The 17,529-nt window shown below is 40.8% G+C and overlaps 1 protein-coding gene across 1 annotated transcript in view; it reads left to right on the top strand.

Annotated features, from left to right (window-relative positions):
- Positions 1–318: 318 nt before the first annotated feature.
- The window catches only part of LOC120037506 (collagen alpha-1(VI) chain-like), a gene marked incomplete at its 3' end in the record, with an annotated part of 42,337 nt that continues 25,126 nt past the window's right edge, over positions 319–17,529 (top strand). Inside the window, exons 1-4 of the mRNA XM_038983537.1 lie at positions 319–567; positions 4,842–4,971; positions 11,100–11,300; positions 13,775–13,934. Coding sequence (XP_038839465.1) covers positions 477–567; positions 4,842–4,971; positions 11,100–11,300; positions 13,775–13,934 — 582 coding nt within the window. The remainder of the gene's footprint in view (positions 568–4,841; positions 4,972–11,099; positions 11,301–13,774; positions 13,935–17,529) is intronic.

A 17,529-nucleotide genomic window follows, 5' to 3' on the forward strand; every position in this document is an offset into this window, starting at 1 on the left:
TAACTAAGGTATCATGTAAGCATCATGTTTAATCTGTAACTAAGGTATCAAAGAACACAGAATACTACAGTTGAATTTGACTTTGCTTTTTCCAGATGTTTACCCCATGAGACAGAACAATGAGAGAAGATCTCACTAATACAAAGCCATAGCAAGGTCCCAAGATTCCCGTAAGAATAGTGTGTTTCTTAGGAAGATGTGCTTTTTTGCGGCTATCACTGGATAGTTACAGTTTGCAGAATTCAACAGAAATCTTCAGATTATTTATCCGTGAATTGCACTCCTCCTCTTCTCAAGGCGTTCCGTCCAATGCGCGCTCCCGGGTTGGCTCGGGGGTTGTAACGGACTAACGGAATTTGAACATTGACAGAGCTCCGGTTTCATCCATCTTCTGAAGTTCAGTCTGGAGGTTCGGGTTGGAGACGGTTTTGGGGTGATTTGGGTTTGAAAGTTTAGTTTTAACCGAATAAACAGCCATGGAGGCTCGTGGAGTTCTCTCCGTTCTGTGCGTCGGCGCGATGTTTGCCGTGGCGCTCGCACAGCAGACCGACAGACCGAAGTTCTGGGGTGAGTTTATAAAGTTAATGTTTCTAGATAAAAAAAAAAACAGACTTATGTTCTGGGTTGACCAGTATTATCTGTCTATGTATGCTATGTAATTAAGACGAAGCTCTTTGAGGTTGAGAAACAAGATAAAAGCCACAGAGAGAGAAAACGGGGTATCTGTGGCCAGATGTTTAGTTGGAAGTTAACGTTAGCTATAGCCTATGTCAGAGCTAAAGCAGGTTTAGTAAGATATACATTGCAAAAATCATAGCTAATGCCTGGCATAAACTAGCTGGTTTGGTCGTTGGTCCTGCTGTAGGTAGGCTACAGTCTGCCTAGCTATCACAGCTGCAGATGCTCAGAGTGGGAGTTGCCCTATGCACAGATCTAGGATCAGCTAACCCTCCCCACATCCAAACCTACCACTAGGGGGTCTGGGCTTTAGATCAGTGTTAGGGGCCACTTCATTGCTAATCAATCAATCATTAAATTGTTCAACCAATCAATCAATGTGGCTTTTTGAATTGAAATGGAAACCATAGGAAAGTCAATGAAGATTTAACATGTAGGCCTTGCCTATGATCAATGTTCACTGAGACTGTACCCGCTTTAAATAACAGTTATAACAGTTTACTGTGATCACTGAGGCTGTACCCGCTAAGTTACAGTTTTAACAGTTTACTGTGATCACTGAGGCTGTACCCGCTTTAAGTTACAGTTTTAACAGTTTACTGTGATCACTGAGGCTGTACCCGCTTTAAGTTACAGTTTTAACAGTTTACTGTGATCACTGAGGCTGTACCCGCTAAGTTACAGTTTTAACAGTTTACTGTGATCACTGAGGCTGTACCTGCTAAGTTACAGTTTTAACAGTGACCAAGTAGGCAACTGTGGCTATTTGATCATAATGTCGGTCTACCAGAGTGGCCTACCATCAAAAACAATGGAGAAAATGCATCCCATAACATGTTAACATGAAAATAGCTGTTCTGTCATTCAGACCACAGTAGTAGCCATTGTGTGGTGTTCAATGTTGGCCTACATTCCCAGAAAACATGCAGGGCTTGACATTAACCTGTTTATCCATGTAACGGCTGTCTAATTCCTCCTCCTCGGATGAGGAGAAGGAGTAAGGGTCGGACCAAAACGCAGCGTTGAATGAAGACATAATGAATATTTATTAACGACAAGACGAACACGACAAAACCACTTGGCAAAATTACAAAACAACAAAACGACGTAGACAGACCTGAACTTGAGAATTTACAATAACACGAAGAACAGGAACAGACTAACCAAACGAACGAACACGAAACAGTCCCGTATGGTGCAACATACACAGACACGGAAGACAATCACCCACAAACAAACAGTGAGAGCAGCCTACCTTAATATGGTTCTCAATCAGAGGAAACGTCAAACACCTGCCTCTAATTGAGAACCATATCAGGCAACACATTTAACCCAACATAGAAACACAACACATAGAATGCCCACCCCACCTCACGCCCTGACCAACTAAACACATACAAAAACAAGGAAAACAGGTCAGGAACGTGACAATCCACTTGTCCTTCAGACAAAGACGTGACTGAAAAATGTTGTTGTGTTGTTTGATGCAACAACAAAAAAAACAGTTTCCAAAATAAACGTCGTTATTATTCCCATATCATTATTACAGAGAATCCGAAAATTATGCTACCCTCTGCCTATTGGCTACTTATCTTATTCAAGACCGTCTCAAAATACAACACTGACCCTTTAAGACATAACAAAAAGCTCTTGAAATGTACAGATTTAGTGTTCTTGTCGGAAGCAACCACTCCACAATTGTTGAGTATAAATCTGCTATAACTGGGCTAATAACTAGCAACGAATAGGAACACATGTACACAGGTGGCTACATGCATCTCTCGCTTTGATCTCAAAACAACCGCTTCTACTCACGACCGCTCATGCTGTTAACACAGTCCAGTTCTAAGGGAATGGAAAAGATCCATATATGGCAATGGCTATTTGCATATAGGTCTATTGCAGCTCTGATTGGTTATGGCGAACCAGTCTGTGTAGAGTACAGGTTTGAGTCATGCAGTAGAATCCTGTCAATGCAGTAGAATCCTATTCCAATAAGCTCTGCCTACAACAAAATCTCTTGCACAGTTCATTTTGCATACTAAGTCTTGCATAGTTCGTTTTGTTTCGGGTATGTTACATTGAAAGTGGATAATATTGCAATGATGTGATAATGTGTTAATAACTAAGGGGGAAAACTAGAAAGATGAGTGAAGCTCAATCTCGTGCTTCTCTGCACCAGCTGATATTTCTTTTGCAGTTTCTTTTTTCGCCCGCGCGCATCTTAGAAGGAACATTGCCTATGACATCACACTGTGATTGATTCAATTGGTTCTAGAGTCTAAAACATCATTATACAACAGTTGTCTACTTTGAGTCCTTATTTTAGTTTTTTTTGTAAATGTAAGACTTTTTTAAGCCAGCTGTTAGCTTATCTTAGTCACATTTGGTGGCAGAGGTGGGGGTTTCGCAAGGATGACTGTCCTGTTTTCCATTGATTGAGTGACGATGTGACAATGTAAAGATGTGACAATGACGATATGACGATGAAGATGTGACAATGTGACGTTAACGGCGTGACAATAACGATGTGACAATGATGATGTGATGATGTGATGATGTACAGTGCATTCAGAAAGTATTCAGACCCCTTTACTTTTTCCACATTTTGTTACATTACAGCCTTATTCTAAAATTGATTAAATCGTTTTTTCCCTCATCAATCTACACACAATACCCCATATTCAGACCCTTTACTCAGTACTTTGTTGAAGCACCTTTGGCAGCTATTACAGCCTTGAGTCTTCTTGCGTATGACAGTACACGCTTGGCACACCTGTATCTGGTCTCTCCAGAGATGTTCGATCGGGTTCAAGTCCGGTCTCTGGCTGGGCCATTCAAGGACATTCAGAGACTTGTCCTGAAGCCACTCCTGTATTGTCTTGGTTGTGTGCTTAGTGTCGTTGTCCTGTTGGAAGGTGAACCTTCGCCCCCAGTCTGAGGTCCTAAGCACTCTGGAGCAAGTTTTAATCAAGGATCTCTCTGTATTTTGCTCCGTTCATCTTTCCCTCGATCCTGACTAGTCTCCCAGTCCCTGCCGCTGAAAAACATCCCCACAGCATGATGCTGCCACCACCATGCTTCACCGTAAGGATGGTGCCATGTTTCCTCCAGACGTAACGCTTGGCGTTCAGACCAAAGAGTTCAATCTTGGTTTCATCAGACCAGAGAATCTTGTTTCTCATGGTCAGAGAGTCTTTAGGTGCAATTTGGCAAACTCCAAGCGGGCTGTCATGTGCCTTTTAGTGAGGAGTGGCTTCTGTCTGGCCACTCTACTATAAATGCCTGATTCGTGGAGTGCTGCAGAGATGGTTGTACTTCTGGAAAGTTGTCCCATCTCCACAGAGGAACTCTGGAGCTCTGTCAGAGTGACATTTGAGTTCTTGGTCACCTCCCTGACCAAGGCCTTTCTCCCCCGATTGCTCAGTTTGGCCGGGTGGCCAGCTCTAGGAAGAGTCTTGGTGGTTCCAAACTTCTTCCATTTAAGAATGATGGAGGCCACTGTGTTCTTGGGGACCTTCAATGCTGCAGAAATGTTTTGGTACCCATCCTCATATCTGTACCTCGACACAATCCTGTCTCGGCGATCTAAGGACAATTCCTTTGACCTCATGGCTTGGTTTTTGCGCTGACATGCACTGTCAACCGTGGGACCTTATATAGACAGGTGTGTGCCTTTCCAAATCATGTCCAATCAATTGAATTTACCACAGGTGGACTCTAATCAAGTTGTAGAAACATCTCAAGAATGATCAATGGAAACAGGATGCACCTGAGCTCAATTTCTAGTCTCATAGAAAAGGGTCTGAAAACTTATGTAAATAAGGTATTTAGATTTTTTACTTTTAACCCCAATTTTTAATTGATTTTTATTTGCAAAAATGTCTAAAAACCTGTTTTATCTTTGTCATTATGGGGTATTGTGTGTAGATTGAATACATGTAATACATTTTAGAATAAGTCTGTAACAAAATGTGGAAAGGGGTCTGGGGGTCTGAATACTTTCCAAATGCACTGTTTCTCTTCTATGTGTATACAGATATGTCATATGTCCATGTTTCCCCTGTGTGTGTGTGTGTGTGTGTGTGTGTGTGTGTGTGTGTGTGTGTGTGTGTGTGTGTGTGTGTGTGTGTGTGTGTGTGTGTGTGTGTGTGTGTGCGCAGAGTGTCCGGTGGACCTGTTCTTTGTGCTGGACACGTCTGAGAGTGTTGCTCTGAGGGCCAAACCTCCCAACTTCTACATCGACCAGATCAAGAGCTTTACTGAACGCTTTATCATGGAGCTCAAAGAAATGTAAGATACACACACACACACACACACACACACACACACACACACACACACACACACACACACACACCACACACACACACACACACCACACACACACACACACACACACACACACACACACACACACACACACACACACACACACACACACACACAGGAAGTAACACACACCCTGGCTGTCCATTACAGAACACTACTTTATGGTTGTCTCATGGCCGTGCTGCTTAAGGCCCAGGTTGGGCTCCTCCTCACTTGGACATAATTGTTCAGCTGGTGTTGTTGCTGTGGAAATGTGAAAGCTCTTTGTCATGTCACCAGAATAAGACCCTAGATACTTATTGGAAGGGAGCATGAATATCTCTGTGCCTTTTCCTCATCCTGGGAGGAAGTTCGCCTTAGAAACTGTTTCCAGAGTCGTAGTGGGGAGGACCACGTACACCATATCATCTCATGACTCCAAGTTTACTTCCATATGACGGTTACTATACTGCACAAAAAATATAAACGGAACATGTTTCATGAGATTAAATAAAAGATCCCATACATTTTCCATACGCACAAAAAAGAAACGGGTTTCTCTCGAACCACTCACTGACATCTGACTTTCTGACTTTCTGAATACTTTATACTCCATCTATCTGTGTCTCCTCATCTATAAGACCACATACTGACCAGATCACCTGACACCCTTATTGATCCTATTTTTACTAATTCTTTGAATAATGTGGCTAATACAGGTAGACATTTCTGACCACTTTCCAACTTTACACTTCCCCCTGGCAGCTGAGAATCAACAGATGGGAATTATTAGTAGCATTAAATGTAGAATATTTAACTAAAGTAATTGTGAGCGCTTTAAGATGTAGATTGGGGATATTTCATGGTAAAATGTTTATAATCAGGCTGATGTAGAGTTTTCTTACCAGACTTTTCCTCACATCTTTCAATTCTGTATTTCACCATTATTTTCGTAAATTTTTTAGTTAAACCACGTAAGAGAGCAGCAGCAGGGTTCTGGAAACCTTGGTTTACAACGGGTCTCAAGAAATAATCAGTTCAAAGTTTCTCACAAATCCCTCTCCCCTGAATTCTGCCAATTACAAAAAGTATAAAAACAAATTTACTCACATCGAATATCCACAAAAATATATTTTACTATCACATTCCAAGAATCGTTAAATAATTTAAAGCCTTAAATAGTTTAATAATTTAAAGCCAACTTGGAAAATCATCAATCATCTTTTGAATAAGAAAAAGTAATCTACAACTATCTCATCTCTATGTATCTCATCTACAACTATCTCATCTACAACTATCTCATCTCAATGTATCTCATCTCTATGTATCTCATCTACAACTATCATCTCTATGTATCTCATCTCTATGTATCTCATCTCTATGTATCTCATCTCTATGTATCTCATCTCTATGTATCTCATCTACAACTATCTCATCTCAATGTATCTCATCTCAATGTATCTCATCTACAACTATCTCATCTCTATGTATCTCATCTACAACTATCTCATCTCTATGTATCTCATCTCTATGTATCTCATCTCAATGTATCTCATCTACAACTATCTCATCTCAATGTATCTCATCTCAATGTATCTCATCTACAACTATCTCATCTACAACTATCTCATCTCTATGTATCTCATCTCAATGTATCTCATCTACAACTATCTCATCTCTATGTATCTCATCTACAACTATCTCATCTCAATGTATCTCATCTCTATGTATTTAATCTACAACTATCTCATCTCAATGTATCTCTTCTCAATGTATCTCATCTACAACTATCTCATCTCAATGTATCTCATCTACAACTATCTCATCTCTATGTATCTCATCTCAATGTATCTCATCTACAACTATCTCATCTCAATGTATCTCATCTCTATGTATCTCATCTACAACTATCTCATCTCAATGTATCTCATCTCAATGTATCTCATCTACAACTATCTCATCTCTTTGTATCTCATCCACAACTATCTCGTCTCAATGTAACTCATCTCTATGTATCTCATCTCTATGTATCTCATCTACAACTATCTCATCTCAATGTATCTCATCCACAACTATCTCATCTAAATTTATCTCATCTCAATGTATCTCATCTACAACTATCTCATCTACAACTATCTCATCTCTATGTATCTCATATACAACTATCATCTCTATGTATCTCATCTCTATGTATCTCATCTACAACTATCTCATCTCTATGTATCTCATATACAACTATCTCATCTCTATGTATCTCATCTCTATGTATCTCATCTACAACTATCTCATCTCTATGTATCTCATCTACAACTATCTCATCTCTATGTATCTCATCTACAACTATCTCATCTCTATGTATCTCATCTCTATGTATCTCATCTACAACTATCATCTCTATGTATCTCATCTCTATGTATCTCATCTCTATGTATCTCATCTCTATGTATCTCATCTCAATGTATCTCATCTACAACTATCTCATCTCAATGTATCTCATCTCAATGTATCTCATCTACAACTATCTCATCTACAACTATCTCATCTCTATGTATCTCATATACAACTATCTCATCTCTATGTATCTCATCTCTATGTATCTCATCTACAACTATCTCATCTCTATGTATCTCATCTACAACTATCTCATCTCTATGTATCTCATCTACAACTATCTCATCTCTATGTATCTCATCTCTATGTATCTCATCTACAACTATCATCTCTATGTATCTCATCTCTATGTATCTCATCTCTATGTATCTCATCTCAATGTATCTCATCTACAACTATCTCATCTCAATGTATCTCATCTCAATGTATCTCATCTACAACTATCTCATCTACAACTATCTCATCTCAATGTATCTCATCTCTATGTATCTCATCTACAACTATCATCTCTATGTATCTCATCTCTATGTATCTCATCTCTATGTATCTCATCTCTATGTATCTCATTTCTATGTATCTTATCTACAACTATCTCATCTCAATGTATCTCATCTCTATGTATCTCATCTACAACTATCTCATCTCAATGTATCTCATCTCAATGTATCTCATCTACAACTATCTCATCTACAACTATCTCATCTCAATGTATCTCATCTCAATGTATCTCATCTACAACTATCTCATCTACAAACATCTATCTCTATGTATCTCATTTCTATGTATCTTATCTACAACTATCTCATCTCTATGTATCTCATCTCTATGTATCTTATCTACAACTATCTCATCTCTATGTATCTCATCTCAATGTATCTCATCTCTATGTATCTTATCTACAACTATCTCATCTCTATATATCGCATCTCTATGTATCTCATCTACAACTATCTCATCTCTATGTATCTCATCTCTATGTATCTCATCTACAACTATCTCATCTCTATGTATCTCATCTCTATGTATCTCATCTCAATGTATCTCATGTACAACTATCTCATCTCTATGTATCTCATCTCAATGTATCTCATCTACAACTATCTCATCTCTATGTATCTCATCTCAATGTATCTCATCTACAACTATCTCATCTCTATGTATCTCATCTCAATGTATCTCATCTACAACTATCTCATCTCTATGTATCTCATCTCTATGTATCTCATCTCAATGTATCTCATCTACAACTATCTCATCTCAATGTATCTCATCTCTATGTATCTCATCTACAACTATCTCATCTACAGCCATCTCATCTCAATGTATCTCATCTCTATGTATCTCATCTCTATGTATCTCATCTACAACTATCTCATCTAAATTTATCTCATCTCAATGTATCTCATCTACAACTATCTCATCTACAACTATCTCATCTCAATGTATCTCATCTCTATGTATCTCATCTCAATGTATCTCATCTCAATGTATCTCATCTACAACTATCTCATCTACAACTATCTCATCTCTATGTATCTCATCTCTATGTGTCTCATCTCTATGTATCTCATCTCTATGTATCTCATCTCAATGTATCTCATCTACAACTATCTCATCTCTATGTATCTCATCTACAACTATCTCATCTCTATGTATCTCATCTACAACTATCTCATCTCAATGTATCTCATCTCTATGTATCTCATCTACAACTATTTCATCTCAATGTATCTCAATGTAGACGCTCTTGGCATCTTTTTAGATTTATCCAAAGCGTTTGACACGGGTTGATCATGAAATATTACTTTCTAGATTGCGTTATTATGGTTTTCATGATTATACATATAACTGGTTATATAGTCATGGTCATGATAGAGAACAATGTGTTTATGCAAACGGCTGTGCATCTACCAGGGCCAAGATGTCCTGTGGTGTGACACAGTGTTCAATACCAGTCAAGTTTTTATAGCGGAGGGTTAGGATTAGTGGTGAGGGTTTAACCAATAAATAGCCACCTTCTCTTATTACCTGGCTCCATCTGCAGCTTTGTTTAAGAAACTCAATATCTTGTCTATTTATAAACATTAAACAACTATGCACTTTCATCAATACTCATACCTCCAAGACAGTTTACCTAAACCCTTCAATGGATTCTTCCAGGTCCCTGACAGTTTACTTAACCCTTCAATGGATTCTTCCAGGTCCCTGACAGTTTACCTAAACCCTTCAATGGATTCTTCAGGTCCCAGACAGTTTACCTAAACCCTTCAATGGATTCTTCCAGGTCCCAGACAGTTTACCTAAACCCTTCACTGGATTTTTCCAGGTCCCAGACAGTTCACCTAAACCCTTCAATGGATTCTTCCAGGTCCCAGACAGATTACCTAAACCCTTCAATGGATTCTTCAGGTCACAGACAGTTTACCTAAACCCTTCAATGGATTCTTCCAGGTCCCAGACAGTTTACCTAAACCCTTCAATGGATTCTTCCAGATCCCAGACAGTTTACCTAACCCTTCAATGGATTCTTACAGGTTAATTCTGAAGACACTGTAATAACCTTCACCCTCTCCACTGCCACACCTCACATAGTCAATTCTCTATGAGATACAGAAGTACCATTCTTATCTTCACAATGCCAAAACATCATCATCCCTCAATAACTTCAAGAGAACACTGGAGGTCAGCCTGCTGAACCAAACTACTCATTAATCTCCTCCATGAAGACTGGAGGTCAGCCTGATGAACCAAACTACTCAGTGATCTCCTCCATGAAGACTGGGGGTCATCCTGATGAACCAAACTACTCAGTAATCTCCTCCATGAAGACTGGAGGTCAGCCTGATGAACCAAACTGCACAATAATCTCCTCCATGAAGACTGGAGGTCAGCCTGATAAACCAAACTACTCATTAATCTCCTCCATGAAGACTGGAGGTCAGCCTGATGAACCAAACTACTCAGTAATCTCCTCCATGAAGACTGGAGGTCAGCCTGATGAACCAAACTACTCAGTAATCTCCTCCATGAAGACTGGAGGTCAGCCTGATGAACCAAACTACTCAGTAATCTCCTCCATGAAGACTGGGGGTCAGACTGATGTCCTCAAGGCAAATGGTGGTTACTTTAAAGAGTATAAAATATAAAATATATTTTGATTTATTTAACACTACTTTGGTTACTACATGATTCCATGTGTTATTTCATAGTTCTGATGTCTTCACTATTATTCTTCAATGTAGAAAATAGTAAAAATAAAGAAAAACCCTGGAATGAGTCGGTGTGTCCAAACTACTGACTGGTACTGTATCAGCCCTTTTGGGCTTTACATGACTGTATTCCCAGTCATGTAAATGCATAGATTAGGGCCTAACAGATTTATTTCAATTGACTGATATCCTTATATGAACTGTAGCTCAGTAAAATATTGTTGAATGTTTTGTTTATATTTTGTTCAGTGTTCAGTATTTTAATATTTGCACATAAAGGTGTTTCCACCGCCATTTCCCGCATAAATAATTTTACAGACACAAAGAATTCCACCACGTCAAAGAACACATTATCGGTCGGCATTTCTAACATTTTACCAAAACTTCCTGTTTCCATCCCAGCTGTCGTGATTTGTTTTTTATACGGTATGACTTTACTCGCATAAAAACTGTTGATGGTAACGTGGTTAGTGATGTGACATAACTTTTCTCTATGTGTGTTGTTGCTAGGCGCCACCCATGTGACCGGTCCCTGACGTGGAACTCCGGAGCGCTGCATTACTCTGATGAGATCATCTTAGTGCGCCAGCTGAGTGACGTCGCCACCGAGCGCCAGGCGCTCATCAGTGACATCAAAGGCATCAACTACATCGGCAAGGGAACACACACTGACTGTGCCATCAAGAGAGGCATCGCTGAGCTGCTCATAGGGTAACACACACACTGACTGTGCCATCAAGAGAGGCATCGCTGAGCTGCTCATAGGATAACACACACACTGACTGTGCCATCAAGAGAGGCATCGCTGAGCTGCTCATAGGATAACACACACACTGACTGTGCCATCAAGAGAGGCATCGCTGAGCTGCTCATAGGGTAACACACACACTGACTGTGCCATCAAGAGAGGCATCGCTGAGCTGCTCATAGGATAACACACACTGACTGTGTCGTTAACTTTTACCGCCTCTCAACCCCGTATCCGGGATCACCCCCCACCCCCCCCACACTGATTAGCATCGCTAGCATAGCTTCACAAGTAAATAGTAGCATCTAAATATCATTAAATCACAAGTCCAAGACACCAGATGAAAGATACAGATCTTGTGAATAAACCCATCATTTCTGTTTTTTAAAATGTTTTACAGGGAAGACACAATATGTAAATCTATTAGCTAACCACGTTAGCAAAATACACCATCTTTCTTTGTCCACCATTTTCTCTCTCCACCACTAGCTATCACCAATTCGGCTAAACTAAGATATTGATAGCCACAAACCAAGAAAAAAACTCATCAGATGACAGTCTGATAACATATTTATGGTATAGGATAGGTGTTGTTAGAAAAAAGTGCATATTTCAGGTAGAAATCACAGTTTACAATTGCACCGACCATCACAAATCGACTAGAATTACTAGATAGAGCAACGTGTATGACCAATTTACTCATCATAAAACATTTCATAAAAATAGACAAAGCATAGCAATGGAAAGACACAGTTCTTGTGATTTCAGACCATATTTCAGATTTTCTAAGCGTTTTTCAGCGAAAACACAATAAATCGATAAGTTAGCATACCACATGTGCAAACGTTAGTAGAGCATGAATTCAAGGCAAAGGGAGCTATAACGTTATCATCGCCAAAATATATTAATTTTTTCACTAACCTTCTCAGAATTCTTCCGATGACACTCCTGTAACATCATTTTACAACATACATATACAGTTTGTTCGAAAATGTGCATATTTAGCCATACAAAACCGTGGTTATACAATGGAAATAGTCACAACTCAAGCATCAAAATGAGGGACGTCAGCTTTCAGAGTGATCTAGTTTAATCGAAAGCTAATCATATACTTGACTAAAAAATACAGAGTTGACAGGAATCGAAAGACAAATTAGTTCTTAATGCAACCGCTGACTTACATTTTTAAAATTATCCTTACTTTTCAATACAGGGTTCGCCAAGTGAAGCTATACCAAACAAAATGGCGAAATATGCGTTTAAAATATTTCGACAGAACAACGATTTATCATATTAAATATTGCTTACTTTGAGCTGTTCTTCCATCAGATTCTTGGGCAATGTATCCTTTCTATGTTATAAATTTCTTTTGGTCGATAGATGTCCTCTGTCCTTCGAAATGTCCACTACCAACGACCGAGACCCCCGAAACGTTCCCAAAGCTAAAAAGTGCACGACAAAGAAATTCCTCAGAATCGCACTAAACGGATATAAATTGCTATAAAACGGTTCAAATTAACTACATTATGATGTTTTTAACAACTATAACGAGTAAAAACATGACCAGAGAAATATTACTGGTTAAACAACGATTTGGAATGAGGCAAGTCCGATGTCCATCCCGCTTGTGACGCGCGAACAAAAGAGAGTGTACTCCCACGTTTTGTGGTTTTATATGGGCTGGGATTGTGCAATCGATTCCATTCAAAACGTGATGACGTACAGACACCCAGAGGAAGACGTAGGCAGTGTCGGTTTCTTCATAGCATTCACTGTCGCCTTAAAAACAGACTCCAGATCAGGGGTAAAAATTTCTGAAATCTGACCCCTGTCATGAAAAGTGCTGTAGATATTGTTCTGTACCACTCAGAGACAAAATTCCAACGGCTATAGAAACTATAAAGTGTTTTCTATCCAATAATAACAATAATATGCATATTGTACGATCAAGAATTTAGCACGAGGCAGTTTAATTTGGAGACCCAAATATGCTAATGCGGAACAGCACCCCCTATAGTTCCAAGAGGATAATTATTAAGAGAGGCATCGCTGAGCTGCTCATAGGGTAATACACACACTGACTGTGCCATCAAGAGAGGCATCGCTGAGCTGCTCATTGGGTAACACACACACTGACTGTGCCATCAAGATGGTTTCTCTATAGTACCTGTATAATGGTTTCTCTATAGTACCTGTCTAGTGGTTTCTCTATAGTACCTGTATAATGGTTTCTCTATAGTACCTGTATAATGGTTTCTCTATAGTACCTGTATAATGGTTTCTCTATAGTACTTGTATAATGGTTTCTCTATAGTACCTGTATAATGGTTTCTCTATAGTACCTGTATAATGGTTTCTCTATCGTACCTGTCTAGTGTTTTTTTGTTGCAGTGTGTCTCATTACGTCCCTTTCTATCCGGTGTGTGTGTGTGTTCAGGGGCTCCCACTACCAGGAGAATAAGTACATCGTCGTGGTGACGGACGGTCATCCTCTAACAGGTTACAAGGAGCCCTGTGGTGGGATACAGGAAGCTGCCAATGAGGCCAGGCAACACGGGGTTAAAGTCTTCTCCGTCGCCATATCACCTGACCAGGAGGTACGACACACACACACGCACACGCACACACTAGACCTGGCCATGGTAACAGTATTTCACTCTGTCTGTATAGTTTACTCCGCTACTTGAGTCATTTCTCTTCCTCTCTCACCAAGCCCCGCCCCCTGTAAAACAAGGAGCGCAGTTGTTGTTGCTTGACCACGAGATCATTTGTTGACCGTTTGCATGGTCGATGTCTTCAGTCTGCATGGTTAATGCAGCAAATACATTAATATGTTGATGACATCTATACTGCTTTCCACTTTGCTTCCTTATATAAATCCACAAGCGTTCTATAATTACACTATTAGTTTGTGGATGTTACTGTCTGCAAACAGCTAGTTCGTCTTTTCTTAGAAAATTTCTAAAATAAATAGCCGCTAATGCTAATCGCTAGTTAGCTGCTAATAAATGTACTGAGTCAGAGCAAACATAGATATCTAATACAGTCTGATACCAGTGCTGTGTAGGCCTTAATCAGCACGTTGGTTGTGCAGCAGTATCTTCTAAATCAGAGAGGAATAGGTTAGTTTCATGAAGTAAGCCAAAGATTATAGGGTCCCCTGGGAAACACTGACCAACACTTTGGTTCCTACCCTGTTGCATTAACACCTCCATAGAGATCTTATTAGTATTGGCACTCCCCTGGGAAACACTTACCAACACTTTGGTTCCTATCCTGTCACAATAACACCTCCATGGAGATCTTACTAGTATTGGCACTCCCCTGGGAAACACTGACCAACACTTTGGTTCCTACCCTGTCGCAATAACACCTCCATAGAGATTATATTAGTAACCTAATTCCTAATTCTATGAACGCCTCCCTGGCTTTTTCATTGGTTGTCATGTCAAACAACACTGTGTTCAAAGTGCCAACTGTTATTAAAATTATATTTTGACTACATATAAGGGCTGGAGACCATATCACCCTAGAGACCATATAACCCAGCCCTAGAGACCATATAACCCAGCCCTAGAGACCATATCACCCAGCCCTAGAGACCATATAACCCAGCCCTAGAGACCATATAACCCAGCCCTAGAGACCATATCACCCAGCCCTAGAGACCATATCACCCAGCCCTAGAGACCATATCACCCAGCCCTAGAGACCATATAACCCAGCCCTAGAGACCATATAACCCAGCCCTAAAGACCATATCACCCAGCCCTAGAGACCATATAACCCAGCCCTAGAGACCATATCACCCAGCCCTAGAGACCATATCACCCAGCCCTAAAGACCATATAACCCAGCCCTAGAGACCATATCACCCAGCCCTAGAGACCATATAACCCAGCCCTAGAGACCATATCACTCAGCCCTAGAGACCATATCACCCAGCCCTAGAGACCATATAACCCAGCCCTAGAGACCATATCACCCAGCCCTAGGGACCATATAACCCAGCCCTAGAGACCATATCACCCATCCCTAGAGACCATATCACCCAGCCCTAGAGACCATATAACCCAGCCCTAGAGACCATATAACCCAGCCCTAGAGACCATATCACCCAGCCCTAGAGACCATATCACCCAGCCCTAGAGACCATATACATCAATCAATCAATCAAGTTTATTTTATATAGCCCTTCGTACATCAGCTAATATCTCGAAGTGCTGTACAGAAACCCAGCCTAAAACCCCAAACAGCAAGCAATGCAGGTGTAGAAGCACGGTGGCTAGGAAAAACTCCCTAGAAAGGCCAAAACCTAGGAAGAAACCTAGAGAGGAACCAGGCTATGAGGGGTGGCCAGTCCTCTTCTGGCTGTGCCGGGTGGAGATTATAACAGAAGATGTTCAAAATGTTCATAAATGACAAGCATGGTCAAATAATAATCAGGAATAAATGTCAGTTGGCTTTTCATAGCCGATAATTAAGAGTTGAAAACAGCAGGTCTGGGACAGGTAGGGGTTCCATAACCGCAGGCAGAACAGTTGAAACTGGGACAGCAGCAAGGCCAGGTGGACTGGGGACAGCAAGGAGTCATCATGCCCGGTAGTCCTGACGTATGGTCCTAGGGCTCAGTTCCTCCGAGAGAGAGAAAGAAAGAGAGAAGGAGAGAATTAGAGAGAGCCAAGATGTTCAAAATGTTCATAAATGACAAGCATGGTCAAATAATAATCAGGAATAAATGTCAGTTGGCTTTTCATAGCCGATCATTAAGAGTTGAAAACAGCAGGTCTGGGACAGGTAGGGGTTCCATAACTGCAGGCAGAACAGTTGAAACTGGAACAGCAGCAAGGCCAGGTGGACTGGGGACAGCAAGGAGTCATCATGCCCAGTAGTCCTGACGTATGGTCCTAGGGCTCAGGTCCTCCGAGAGAGAGAAAGAAAGAGAGAAGGAGAGAATTAGAGAGAGCATACTTAAATTCACACAGGACACTGGATAAGACAGGAGAAGTACTCCAGATATAACCAACTGGCCCTAGCCCCCCGACACAAACTACTGCAGCATAAATACTGGAGGCTGAGACAGGAGGGGTCAGGAGACACTGTGGCCCCATCCGATGATACCCCCGGACAGGGCCAAACAGGAAGGATATAACCCCACCCACTTTGCCAAAGCACAGCCCCCGCACCACTAGAGGGATATCTTCAGCCACCAACTTACAATCCTGAGACAAGGCCGAGTATAGCCCACAAAGATCTCCACCACAGCACAAACCAAGGGGGGGGCGCGAACCCAGACAGGAAGATCACGTCAGTAACTCAACCCACTCAAGTGACGCACCCCTCCTAGGGACGGCATGAAAGAGCACCAGTAAGCCAGTGAATCAGCCCCTGTAATAGGGTTAGAGGTAGAGAATCCCAGTGGAGGGGAACAGGCCAGGCAGAGACAGCAAGGGCGGTTCGTTGCTCCAGAGCCTTTCCGTTCACCTTCACACTCCTGGGCCAGACTACACTCAATCATATGACCTACTGAAGAGATAAGTCTTCAGTAAAGACTTAAAGGTTGAGACCGAGTCTGCGTCTCTCACATGGGTAGGCAGACCATTCCATAAAAATGGAAATCTATAGGAGAAAGCCCTGCCTCCAGCTGTTTGCTTAGAAATTCTAGGGACAATTAGGAGGCCTGCGTCTTGTGACTGTAGCGTACGTGTAGGTATGTACGGCAGGACCAACTCGGAAAGATAGGTAGGAGCAAGCCCATGTAACGCTTTATAGGTTAACAGTAAAACCTTGAAATCAGCCCTTGCCTTAACAGGAAGCCAGTGTAGGGAAGCTAGCACTGGAGTAATATGATCAAATTTCTTGGTTCTAGTCAGGATTCTAGCAGCCGTATTTAGCACTAACTGAAGTTTATTTAGTGCTTTATCCGGGTAGCCGGAAAGTAGAGCATTGCAGTAGTCTAGCCTAGAAGTAACAAATGCATGGATACATTTTTCTGCATCATTTTTGGACAGAAAATTTCTGATTTTTGCAATGTTACGTAGATGGAAAAAAGCTGTCCTTGAAACAGTCTTGATATGTTCGTCAAAAGAGAGATCAGGGTCAAGAGTAACGCCGAGGTCCTTCACAGTTTTATTTGAGACGACTTTACAACCATCAAGATTAATTGTCAGATTTAACAGAAGATCTCTTTGT

Source organism: Salvelinus namaycush, unplaced genomic scaffold (assembly GCF_016432855.1).
Source record: "Salvelinus namaycush isolate Seneca unplaced genomic scaffold, SaNama_1.0 Scaffold1738, whole genome shotgun sequence".
Taxonomy (NCBI): domain Eukaryota; kingdom Metazoa; phylum Chordata; class Actinopteri; order Salmoniformes; family Salmonidae; genus Salvelinus; species Salvelinus namaycush.